The sequence below is a fragment of the Odocoileus virginianus genome, chromosome 14 (genome assembly GCF_023699985.2).
Source record: "Odocoileus virginianus isolate 20LAN1187 ecotype Illinois chromosome 14, Ovbor_1.2, whole genome shotgun sequence".
Taxonomy (NCBI): Eukaryota; Metazoa; Chordata; class Mammalia; order Artiodactyla; family Cervidae; genus Odocoileus; species Odocoileus virginianus.
This window is the reverse complement of record NC_069687.1, coordinates 37,940,102-37,953,635: the sequence shown is the minus strand read 5'-3', so window position 1 is coordinate 37,953,635 and position 13,534 is coordinate 37,940,102. Positions and strand designations below refer to the sequence as shown.

At 38.0% G+C, this 13,534-nt stretch overlaps 1 protein-coding gene across 4 annotated transcripts in view; it reads right to left on the bottom strand.

The window, feature by feature from the left end:
- NNT (nicotinamide nucleotide transhydrogenase) overlaps nucleotides 1-13,534 on the bottom strand; it is an 89,024-nt gene that overhangs the window by 67,025 nt on the left and 8,465 nt on the right. For all 4 annotated transcript variants that reach the window (XM_020885741.2, XM_020885740.2, XM_020885738.2 and 1 more), the window contains exons 3-5: nucleotides 11,087-11,316; nucleotides 7,974-8,191; nucleotides 3,938-4,025 (exon numbers count right to left, since the gene is read on the bottom strand). In XM_020885741.2, the coding sequence (XP_020741400.1) occupies nucleotides 3,938-4,025; nucleotides 7,974-8,191; nucleotides 11,087-11,316 (536 nt within the window). The remainder of the gene's footprint in view (nucleotides 1-3,937; nucleotides 4,026-7,973; nucleotides 8,192-11,086; nucleotides 11,317-13,534) is intronic.

Sequence of the window (13,534 nt, the reverse complement as noted above, 5' to 3'; positions counted from 1 at the left end):
GAATGTTAAAGACTGACAGGTTCTTTCCCACCATATCAAAGCTACTTCTAATAGAATCCCCAGAGTAATATTTCTTTATGCTCATAAAACATCAAAATAAGTTTCAAAGATGGGTACAACTTTGTGAAGCATCTAATCCTATTTTTAGCTCAAATGCTTCTACAAAGAAGAGAGGGGACCAAGTGCCTAACTTTGATCCACTGTGAATGAACTGTACCTGAAATCCAGACTAATGTAAATAGTCCCCCTAACCAAGGCAGGACTGGAGCCAAGGAAATCAAAGAATTCCTCAGAAACAAGAGTCTCCTCGTTCTAAGAAACAAGCTAAGAACAATGTTTTCTCTAGCCTGGAATGGGCCTTCCAGAGAAAAGTCCCTATTATACTTCTCAGTCAATTGAAGGCAACTCCTTGTTCCTGCTTAAAAAAAAAAAGAGAGAGAGAGACAGAGACACCCACAGATACAGTGAAGTTTATAAATTCCCACCCTCCCATCACGCCCACTTCCTGTGCCTCTTCAAGAAGAATAGGCTAGTGGAATTGTGCTCCAGTGACCTCTGGGCAGAGTTTTAGAGATCTCATTTATCAATCTCAATGGGAATGCTTTGTTTAAGGAGCAGGTGGGATTTACAGGAAGGAGACAAAGAGGGACCAGAGGGAATAAGATGCTACTGGGCACCAAGGCACCATTCCACTCCACACACCAAAGCCCAATCACTGGAAAGGAAGGAAAAGAGAAACAAAGAAGGAAGGAGGAAGGAAGAGAGAGAGAGAGAAAGAAAGGAAAAAGAAAGAAAAGAGGACTGGGCCAAGTTATCCTGAATCAAGAAATAACAAAAGATCCCACCATTTAAAAGACAGAATCTGTTCTCCAGAGAGGGAACAGAGGCTGGAAATGGAATAAATACCTACTTATGAAGCCTCCACAAAAATCACCAAAATACAGGGTTCTGGGAACGCCAGGACTGGGGCCCAAGAGAGCACTGAAGCTCCACACCCTTTCCCACCTGCCCTGCTCACCTCTCCCAACAGGATTTTCATCCCATCCTTTATCATATCCTTTATAATAAACTGGTTAACAGGTAGGAAACTGTTTTCCTGAGTTCTGTGAGCAGCTCTAGCAAATCAATCAAACCCAAGGAGAGGGGCTGGTAACCTCTCATTTACAGCCCATCTGTCAGAAGCATAGGTAGTAACAACCTAGACTTGCAACTGGCATCCAAGAGATGAGGGCAGTGCTATGGGCCTGAGCCCATAACCTGTGAGATGTGACGCTACCTCCAAGTAGACAGTGTGAAACTGTGGGGTGCCCAGTTGGTGCCGGAGAATTGCCTGGGGTGGGGAAAATCCCCACACATTTGGTAACAGGAAGCATCAGAAACACGAGCAAGAGTGGAGTTTTTCCAAAACAGTCCTAAATCAGACTTTACCTCATCTGCAAGACAATCTGAATTCTGTAACAAGACCAAGAAGACAGGACCCACATCATCCAGCCCTGACCTACCTTTCCAACATCATCTCAGATCACACTTCACCTCACTCACCACACCCCAAGACCAGAGGCCTCCTTCATTCTCCTCGAGCACACTGAATCCCATCCCAGCAGTGTCTTTATATGTGCTGTTCCCTTGGCCCAGAATCCTGAAGCCCCCTTTCTTTCTTCCCATCCTTGAGGTCCCAACTTAAATGCTACAGGTGCTTTCCCCATCACCCTAACTACAGTAGCCTGCTCCCATTACCCACCCACCATACCATCCTGTTCATTTCCTCTATATATAAAATGATCTCCTATATTTGTTTGATGGTTTATTTATCTCCTCTCTGTGGCCCCTACTAGAATGTAAGTTTCATATGGGAGGGATTTTGTTTGTCTTGTTCATGCCATATTCCCAGCTCTTTCAACATGCCTGGCATGTCATAGCCATCAACTGATTGATTTCAGCTCATTCTAGACAAGTAAGAACACTCCATGTTTAAAGGAAACTCAAAATATTCATTCTACTCTGAAAGGCCCATCTATTATCTAATTCTTCGATATCAGGAAAGTATTTGTGACATGTAACTAAAATCTCTTATGCTGCAGTTTAACTTCTCAGTAAAGACAGACACTTTTCCACCTTTTAAAAGCTGACTGATTCTCCTTCCTTTAGTCCTCGTCTTCTGTTTCACTTTTTAATCTCTTATATTCACAGCTTTCCTCTCAACTTTCATGTAACTCCAGAAAGGTTCTAACCAAAACTGAGTAGTGGATTGTGCATCAAAGCATTCAGCCAGTTTAAGAACAGAAGCCAACTTCTGACCACCATGAGGGCTAGACCTTTACTTATGATCCTAAGAAAGAAGTCCGGATGTAATCACTTCACATATCAGACCTCTGTGTTCTCTGTACCTTCTTGTTAAGTATTCTGGCCTCCACTTGGACCACTTGCCACCAACTTCACCTGCTTCACCTGGTCTGTTTGGGGGGACTTTTTTTGGGGGGGGGTTGATTTTTTTGGTCACACCACAAGGCATGAGAAATCTTAGTTCCCTGACCAATGATCAAACCCTGCAGTCGAAGCATGACACTTTAACCACTGGACTGCCGGGAAGTCCCACCTGGTCTGTTTTTAAAGTAATATACTATATACTAGAGTATATACTATATAATACATATACTACATAGTTATATACTAGATTTCTAGTATATATGCTAGTAGATATATATATATATCTACTAGATATATATACTATATACTAGACATGTGTGCATGCTAAGTCACTTCAGTCATGTCTGACTCTGTGTGACCCCATGGACTGCAGCCTGCCAGGCTCTTCTGTCCATGGGATTCTTCAGGCAAGAATATTAGAGTGGGTTGCCTTGCCCTCCTCCAGAGGATCTTCCCAACCCAGGGATTGAACCAGCATCTCTTAAGTCTACCTACATTGGCAGGTGGGTTCTTTACCACTTGCACCACCTGGGAAGCTAAATACTAGGTATACTATGCTATATACTAGATATATATATCTACTAGTATATATACTAGAAATCTAGCATGTAACTATACTGTGTGTGTGTGTGTGTGTGTGTGTGTGTGTGTGTATATATATATATATATAGTATATAGTATATAATCCAGTATATAATTTATATAACATACTAGATAGATATATAGACAGAGGTATATACACACATCATATATACTAGAGTTCTCAAAGCTGCTATTGTCTTTTTTCATTTTTCCCAATTTCTTTTGTGTGAGAGCTCTGGATTGACATTACAAAGCACTTAAGAGCAGGAAGCGCCAAATAGACCTATACCCCACAGAGTGTACTCTGAGGATAGATGACAGTGTTTAAGGTCCTGTTTCCTATACTTTGCCAAAGTGCTTATACTGTCATTTAGGATAAATGGCTTTGAAGGTCACAGCATAATCTGTTCTTTCACTTAGCTACCCTGACCTCTTATCTCCTGCTCCTCTCTGCTCTAAATATAGATTAAAGAAACTGCAGCCTTCCCCCCTGCCAAATACCCTGGCTACACCACCTACTATTTCCTGTCCTCTTGACCCAAAATTTGGCAAAAAGTGAGAAAACCAAGTCTTTCCCAAGCCAAAATGTCACAATCACTGGGAAGTTGAGAGTTCGCTAAATGGTATCACAAAGTTTTAAAAAAAACTAGTAATAAGTCACCCAAATCCCTTTAAGAATTCAAGTTAGAAAGTAAAAAATAGAAAGGAAAGCAAAGCCTTAGAACTCCCAGAAATGTCAAAAATTCTTTTTTTCCCAAGTAATCTTAAGCAACTTTGAGGCGCCACCATATAGTCACACATGACACAAAAGTCATCACTGTGACATTAACAGAGAACAAAAATTTTTAAATAAGTGTATTTTAAAACTGTATATATCCTTGCCTTTAAATAATTCACAGTATGAAGAAACATTAAAGGTTTAACCTACCTTAGCTGGAGGAACTTTTCCAGCAGCTGTGATCTGACCAGTAAAAAACCGTCCAAAATGATTTGCTGCTAGTACAACAGCCTTGTAACTGAGGAAAATAGACAAATAAGAGGATAAATAATTCTATAAAATTAAAGAACTTAAGCTTATATATAAAAATTATTAGAGAATAACAGCTAAAAATTATATAGTAAGTACTATCTGCCAAAAACAGCTCTAGGTACTGCATATATACTTACTCCTTTAATCTTCACAACAACCCTATGGATAAATATAACTATAATCTTCACTTTATAGGTGAGGAAATTGAGGCATGGAGAGACAGAGAGCCTTGACCTTGGTCCCTCAGCTATTAAATGGCAGAGCCAGACGTCTGACTCTAGCATCCTGCCTGCAGAGACACGCTCCATGATGTTCTCTGATGTCATGATGAGCGCTACAGAAAATTAGCTAGGATAAAAAGAGAAGTGAAGGGAAGACAAGAAAATGCTAACAACAGTTTGCTTTGGCAGTTAGGACTACAGGTACTTTAAACTTTGTTTTACTTTATCGTCCAAATTTTCTTTGATGACTGTGTAGTATTTATATAATATGGGAAAAAAATCTTTAAAAAATTAGGTTGGCTATCTGCTCATACATAACAAAATTCCAACCTCATAACCAAAAACACTTCCCCTGATCTCTAATGGTTGAAACTGTCATATTTCGAGACAGCACGATCTCAATTAGAATCTGAGTTCTATCACTAACTAGTTTTGTGACCTCAGGCAAATTTCTTTAATTCTCTAATCCTTGGTTCCTCATCTCTAAACTAGGGACAATAAAGGTTTCTTAGAGCTGTTGTAAGGACTAAATAAGATAATCCAAGTAAAGCCCTTACCATAAAACCTGTCACAATAAGTGCTTGGCAAGTATGTTTTTAGCTAAAGAAACACTCTATACATCAAAAACTAGCAATTTATACCAAGTTTTCTTTAATAGGGTATTTTTATTACACTAAATTACCTATTACATTAATTTCATTTTCTTATTATTTTATACTTAAAAGGTTACTTTTGCACACTCAGTAACAAACATCCTACCTTAACATTGTAAGGCAAAGATTATTATAATCATAATGCAAGCATTATGATAATAAGATCCACCTACTAGCTGACAAAAAACCTTTACCTGGTCATATTTTTGTAAAAAAATTATATAATAATTAATGCAAAAGCATATAATAGTTACTACTATTACAGCAAGAAAAAATACTTTAATGATTATTTGTTAGTTCTGAATCCAAGTGATAAAAAGTTTCAGAAAGCAAAGATGATAAAGACTGAAAGGCCACTGGAAGAAATTAATTTTGAAATTAAAGTTTTAAAAGATTCAGTTGCTGTACTGGAAAAAAAAAAAAAGGTAGATTACACAGGAAATGTATAAGAAAACGTTAGTAGTGGGAAAAAGTGATAAAAGTGGGCCTTTTTTTGAGGAGAGCAAAAAGGCTCAGATGAACACAGTGAACTAGAAGGAGCAGGTCGTCACAGTAACACGCCTATGTGTGTGAGTTAGATAATGATTTATCACATATTGTACGGGTAAGTATACTAGATGATTTATCTCTATGCCTTTTGCATATATCAGCTCAGGACATAAGACAGTGATTCTTTAAAACTGTGTCCCTGGATCTCCAAAAGCTCACACTTCAGCCACTCTTAGAGCATCGAGGGTGGGAAGGAAAACAGAGACAGAGTGTTTCTGGACACCCTTCTGTCCCTTAGTTCAACTGAAGTGAAGTGTTAGTCGCTCATACATGTCCAACTCTTTGCGACCCCATAGACTATAGCCCTCCAGGCTCCTCTGTCCATGGAATTCACCAGTTAAGAATACTGGAGTGGGTTGCCATTTCCCTCTCCAGGGGGATCTTCCTGACCCAGGGATCAACCCCAGGTCTCCTACATTGCAGGCAGATTCTTTTACTGTCTGAGAAAGCATTAACTCAACTAAGGCCACCTGAATTATTGATTTGTTTATATTCCCTCATGTTTCATTTGCTCAAAAGATTCTGCAGCTGAAAACCACTGATCTAGAGCTACTGACTGGGATAACCTTTTGCACATGTGCAAAGCAACACCATCCTTAAAACTTCACATTGTTCATTTCCTACATAAAGGTTTCCCTGATGGTTCAGATGGTAAAGAATCTGACTGCAATGCAGGGGACTGGGGTTCAATCCCTGGGTCAGGAAGATCCCCTGGAAAAGGGAATAACTACCCACTCCAGTATTCTTGCCCGGAAAATTCCATGGACAGAGGAACCTGGCAGACAACAGGCCATTCAGACACAACTGAGTGACACTTTCTTTCCTATATAAAATTTTAAGTCCCACACTGCATAACCTAACTCTTTCAGAAACTAAATAAATGTGACAAAAGTTTACTTTGTCCCTCGGCATTAATTCACATCACAAAAAAAATCTTCAAACCAACCATTTGTCATATTACATAAGGAAACAAAATGTGCTCTATATGTCATTTTTGTTTACTGCGCCTCTTTTACATCAAAAATGAACAGCTGGAATCCAGAGTAGAATCTGTGGCACATTTGATATGCTAGATCTAAGATGTGAAACCTAAGAAAACTTTCGGCTCCTGGGTCAGCTGTAAAAGTCTTTATTCAGGTTATCTTTCTTTCTGCACTGTTTGGTTTTTTAAATTTTTTCATTTGTTGGTGCCTCATTCATATTAGCAAGTTTTCACTATTATTAGTTTTCTGCTTAAAATCTAATTCAATTCGTTTCTTAGATAACCTGATTTCATAAACATCATCTGATTTCCAGATTTTTCCCACTCTCCAGGCAGAGTCAGCAATATACTGCACTTACATAGTTATGCCTATCCCCGCTCTGTGGCATGGTTACTTAGTCAGAGACACATTCCTCTGATCTGAATGGGTCCTAGAATTCTTCTCAACACAGCAGTCCAGGCAATAGATGGGAAATGCATTCAGGCCAGCAGGCAAATGAAGTTTATTGCCATCTTGGCCATAGTTAGCCTTCAGTTATCATGGGTTTTGACCTAAGATGAAACTTCCTCAAGTGCAGACATTTTCCCTATTCATTAAATAATTTATAAATTTCCCTAGGCAAAATCTAATTAAAGTGATAAATCTATCAATATGTATATATTAGATAAGACTATATGAAACTGCTAATGTTCTACCATTTTTGACCCTATGACAACAGTAATTTATGTCAACTAAACTTAATCTGATAATAATTTCATAATATATACATATATCAAATCATTGTATAAATTTTAAGATGGAAACAATGTTCTATGTCAATTATATTGCAATAAAACTGTAATTTCAACTAATATATACATAGACACACACATACACACATATGAAATACAGTATATCACCATTAAAGTACAAATAAGTTCCAAAGGAAAAAAATTGGAACATTATGTATTCAGAAATCAGAAGTACTTTTTAAGCATAGATTCAGAAGCCTCATAATTAGTAAACTAAAATAAGACTTTCTACATTGCACCCTTTCTCATTCTATATAAATAACAGTCTTAAAAACACTACTAGGCTTATGTGAATTTTAAACCATTTGTTCTAAATTGTTATCACTACCCTTGCTAGTGACTTTAGTAAAATATGAGTTTACTACATTAAAGCTTTTGGATAATTATAAATTGCTAACACTGTGGTTTACTTACCATGAAGTTCTTCATGAAAACAGATACTAAGAAAAATAAGCACACATTTCAAAAAAAATCATTTCCTTTGGTAGAAAGACATACTACTTCCCTTCGGCCCATGAAGATTAAAAAGTAACGTACAATAGCATGCCAAGTGAATAGCCATTTCCTACTGATGACTGTGGAACAATACGAATCTTAAAAATAACTGAAGTACACTCTCAGAAGGCTGCAATCTCCTAGCCAGTACAAGTAAAATCATTCTGAGCGAGAAGAGCTATAGAGAGCATGTTTCTGTAGCACCATTGTGCTTCTGTTCAACTGGAAAAGAATCAACCTACCCAGCAATGTTGGCCATGGAACTTAGAGCATCATATCCCTGAGCAATTGTGACTCTTGGAACCTGGTCCATCGCCAGAACTGTTGTATTCCTTTTGGACAGTTTATTTAACAAGTCTGGATTTTGGGCTGGGTAAATAAAACTGATCAGTGTTCCCGATGTCTTTAAAAGATCAGCTTCATGAATACCTAATGTTGGGTTAAGCATAGGAGCTCGCACCTGAAAAAAAAGGTCAAGTCACTGATTAAAAATGTAACTACCTTTATCTTATTTTTAAGTAAACATGACAACTAAAATAATATGCCATTATTGAAGTAACACTCCAGAAATAATCTCTCATGAAAAAATTTCTTACTCAATTCCTAAACAAAATAAAGCACATAGAAATCTATGCCACTGATTACCCGACTGAATTTATGACCTAGACTTGAGTAACAAGCACACATACCTGGAAATAGTGTCAGGACAGGTTTGATAATGACAGGTAGAGGAGTTAAAAAAAAAAAAAAAAAAAACCTGTTTTCTTGAGAAACAGGTTCTACAACAAAATCTGTCCTCCCAAGATCCACTACTCTGGTAAAATTAAGAACAGTAGAATAAAGAGACAGTAAGCTTTTGTTGAATGTTCACAGATTCTTGTTAATTTGCAAGCACAAACATTTGGAGTGGTGAGAAGTTAAGAACATCATAAACTAAAATCTCCATGTCATGTGTATAGATTTATGTCACCTTAGAGTTCCAGAAAAATCTACAGATGAACACAACTCAAACCAGTAGCCTTGCTGAGTTGGGTTTAAGCAAAAAGTTACAACATACTCTGTTAAGTTGGATCAAGTCAATGAACACCCACTATACATGCCTGAAAGTTTCAACTGTCTACTTTTTCAAGCCAAATCTTTAAAATTTCCAATTAAAAAGGTGTTTTAAAACGTGTTTATATCCCTGTTCAAAGTCAGCCTTCAATTAAAGTGTATCATTTCATTAGCTCCCAATTTGCAGCAGTAGTGCTCTTAGGCTAGAAAGCATAGAACAAAAACAGCTCTGGGACTTCTGTTTTAAAAGGAAACAGAAACACAAACACTGGGTCAATACTTTCATTTAACAGCATTTCATCTCAATTTACCTATGAAACACCTTTATCTGTCATTCCCATTTCTGTTGTTGATGTGGTGATGCGTGTGATTTTAGGCTCTGGACTTTAATTAAGACTCTCTGACAAGGTCTATTTTTTTCCTCAGTGAGAATCTATAATATAGATTTAATAAACACTAGAGGACAACTTTGAATATTCTCAGCCCCTATCAAATGCTTAGCTGAAACTGTTGACATCTGAGTGAGTGAAGCAAACAGAATGTCTCCCTGAAGATGCTTTTTGGGGTCACGAATTCCTCAGAATATTAACAGGCTTGACTCAAAAGAGAGACCCTAAGGTCAAGTAGTTTATTACTACAAATACAAAATTATTTAAGTTTTCATATTACAGGATTCCTCAGTGTCTTTAACACGGCTCATACACATTGTGAATCTACAAGAAACACATAGCATTTCTAAAGCTTATGTGCACCCTAGTAACCCCTTTTTGTGGGGTATCTCAAAAGGTTCTTGATCCCTAAAACATACATTAGAATGGATTATACTTATTTTTTTATTTTCCCCAAGCTTTTATTATACTGTTATCTCAAGTATCAGTATACCTAAACACTTAAATTACTATTTATTTCCATATCATAAATTTGTTATTAATTTTCTATAGAAAAAGTTTTGTGCCTCCTGCAAAAAAAAAACACTATGTAAAAAAAAAAAAAAAACCACTATGTAAGATTCTATCAAGTTATTCAGTTGACTATATGTAAAAACGCCTATGTATTGATTCCCTTTTAGAAATTACTGTAGGAAAAAAGCTGGTCTATCCTAGAAAAGTGAGACTATTTTAACCTGATAAACATGCTTATTTAATCCATACCTCATTACTTGCCTTGGTTGTGTGTTAAGACATTTCAGTCATGTCTGACTCTTTGCGACCATATAGACTATAGCCCAGCAGGCTCCTCTGTCCACAGGATTCTCCAGGCAAGAATACTGAAATGGGTTGCCATGCCCTCCGCCAAGGGATCTTCCTGATGCAGGGACTGAACCTGCATCTTCTGCAACTCCTGCATTGCAGGCGGATTCTTCACCACTGAGCCACCCAACAAGCCCCACCTGCCTTGGTTACAGAAGGCTTAAGATTCAAGTTACTGTTCAGCTCATCTGTTATACTCTTGATACAGTTTCCCTTTCTCTACATGATTTTTTACTTCAGATTTTATTTGTAAAGTTCTTTAGCATATAGCTATCTATTACACATTACCTTAAGGCCTTTTATTAAAGTAGTTAAGTCTATTCTAAGCCCAACGTTACTTTTTCCAGAATAGTCCTGCCCTCTAGAAATAACACTTACATCAGTTAAATCACTGACCTAAGATCCTTCAAGATATTAGAATATCACTGTGCATTCAGTCCAAGGAGTTCTTTGCCTCTTTACCATTCTAGTAGGAGTTAAACACTCACTCAGGGATACTGTGGACATATAGGAACCGTATGGTACAAATGTTCCCAAGCCAATAAGAAGGAAATTCCACACAGCAAGTCTAAGAAAGAAGACCACTTCTTCTTTTCTCATGCTTAAATATAGTAATATAGTTCGCACTGCCTCATAAAAGTTCTGAGTTCCCTTGTGACTCAGACAGTAAAGAATCTGCCTGCAATGTGGGAGACCCAGGTGTGATCCCTGGGTTGGGAAGATCCCCTGGAGGAGGGCATGACAACCCACTCCAGTATTCTTGCCAAGAGAATTCCAGGGACAGAGGAGCCTATCAGGCTATAATCCATGAGGTCACAAAGAGTCGGACATGACTGAGTGACCAACACTTTCACTTTCATAAAGGTTCTACTGAAACATGAAGAATAGTCACAACATGCAATCATTTCTTTGAGGAAAAAAGCATCATTTGAAAGTATGAAAACTATAACAAAAGAGAAGGCACTTTAGTCTTTGTACAAGAAGTAATCTTTCTACAAGAAGATTTAGAAAAGTCAGCATGCCATAAATGGAAGGAGGAAAGGAATAATTACTTTGACCACCAAATCAGAAGCCAGCACTTCCTTCGTCCCTTGGATCTGGGCACCTGCTGCTCTGTAGTGATCATCTGAGAACTTGGAAGCTTCACCTGCACCAGATTCCACAACAACGTTAAACCCCTGCTTGACCAAGGCCTGAACGCCAGCAGGAGACAATGCCACTCGCTTCTCATTTTGGAAAATCTCTTTGGGGACCCCAACAGTTAGTTGCTTATATGGAATTCCTACAACAAAGACAAAAAAAAAAAATTGGGTAAGAAACAACACCAAAAGTCAATGTTTTAATAATGAAGTTCAGAAAATGGAAATGGGAAATTTGTTCAAAATACACTACATGTACAGGCTGCTGTTCAAAGTGATGTTCCTGATTCATAATCATAATTTTTTACCTTTTTTTGATAGATGATGGGAAATTCTTATACCTACTCTCCTGAAAATCCTAAATATTTAACCAAATCACTTTCTTTAAGGCATATGACTAGCTTAGCTTATTCTTAGGGAAAAAATGGGTTGAAAGGCCACTCAACACACTGACTCCATTCATCAAACTAAACCTCTGTGGTTTACGGTCCCCTGGTCCTTATCTTTAAGGAAGACAGAAGTAATTGTTGCTCAGTCACTCAGTTGTGTCTTGACTCTTTGCAACCCCATGGACTGCAGCACACCATACATCCCTATCCTTCAACATCTCCCATAGTTTGCTCAAACTCATATCCACTGAGTCAGTGATGCCATCCAACTAACTCATCCTCTGTCACCCCCTTCTCCTCCTGCCTTCAATCTCAGAATCAGGGTCTTTTCCAATGAGTTAGCTCTTTGCATCAGGAAGCCAAAGAACTGGAGTTTCAGCTTCAGCATCAGTCTTTCCAATGAATATTCAGGGTTGATTTCCTCCAGGATTGACTGGTTTGATCTTCTTGCTATCCAAGAGACTCTCAAGAGTCTTCTCCAGCACCACAGTTCGAAGGCAACAGTTCTTCAGCGCTCAGCCTTTTTTATTGTCCAGTTCTCACATCCATATATGACTACTGGAAAAACCATAGCTTTGACTACATGGATCTTTGTAAGCAAAGTAATGCCTTTGCTTTTTAATACACTGTCTAGGTTTTTCATTGCTTCTCTTCCAAGCAGCAAGTGTCCTTTAATTTCATGGCTGCAGTCACCATCCACAGTGATTTTGGAGCCCAAGATAATAAAGTCTGTCACTGTTTCCATTGTTTCCTCATCTATTTGCCATGAAGTGATGGGACCGGATGCCATGATCTTCATTTTCTGAATTTTGAGTTTTAAGCCAGCTTTTCACTTTCCTTTCTCACTTTCATTAAGAGGCTCTTTAATTCCTCTTCACTTTCTGCCATAAGGGTGCATATCTGAGGTTATTAATATTTCTTTCTCCCCACAATCTTGATTCCAGTTTGTGCAACATCCATTCTTGGCCACAACTGATTAGACCAGGGGGTCAGCAGCTGGGTTAAAGATAACAGTCTACAGGCAAGACAGAAGGAAAACCAGTAGCACATGAGACAACTTATAGAGGAACTCTGCCCTGTGGATACTCCATGTCAGCCAATGACTATTCAACCCAATCAGGATCTCTCAGAGAGAACTGGGACATGAGACCCACCAAAAAGGACCAGGAGAGTAGAATGATGCAGCAACTATTTGTAAACAGAGCCACGAGGTAATCGGAGGGAGGTGGTCAGCAGCCACAGTAGTAGAAACGTTGGTAGTGGGCATGCAGATGGAAAAGAGGAATGACAGCAATAAAATCCAGAATAACACCCCACTTCTCCAAGAAGGAGAAGAACGGTTTCCTGTGCTCCATACTCCCCAAAAATCCATACAATAAAAATAAAACCTCAGCACAAAATACAACCTGCTGTGATTCTGTTCCCTGCAACACAGAAGAACCCGTGTAACAGTTAAATTATTTATCCCTGAAGAAGGAAATGGCAACTCACTCCAGTATTCTTGCCTGGAAAATCTCATGGTCAGAGAAAACTGGCATGCTGCAGTCCATGTAGTTGCAAAGAGTCAGACACGACTTAGCAACTGAACAGCAACAAATTATTTATATACAGTTCAGACCAGCCTTAGCTAAAATACACTAGTTTTTCTTTATGTTGTTTTACTCAATATATGGGCATAAACGTTTTTAATGAAGAGCATCTGCTTCTATATGTCTTATTAAAGTTTAGAAAACTTACTCTAGCAATCTAAATATATATAATAAAAAGGTAAATCAAAATATCTCTACAGAGACACTAAATCAACCTAAAAATAGCTGCATTGGAGATACAGTCTTAGATCTCATACTATTTAAGCAGTAATAATTGATAGTAAGCCAAAGGCAAACAAATGCTGAATCTTCCTCTCTACTTAAAAGAGAGGAAAAAACCGAAAGATAGCAAATATTTTGGATAAAAGTAAAAAATTAATTAT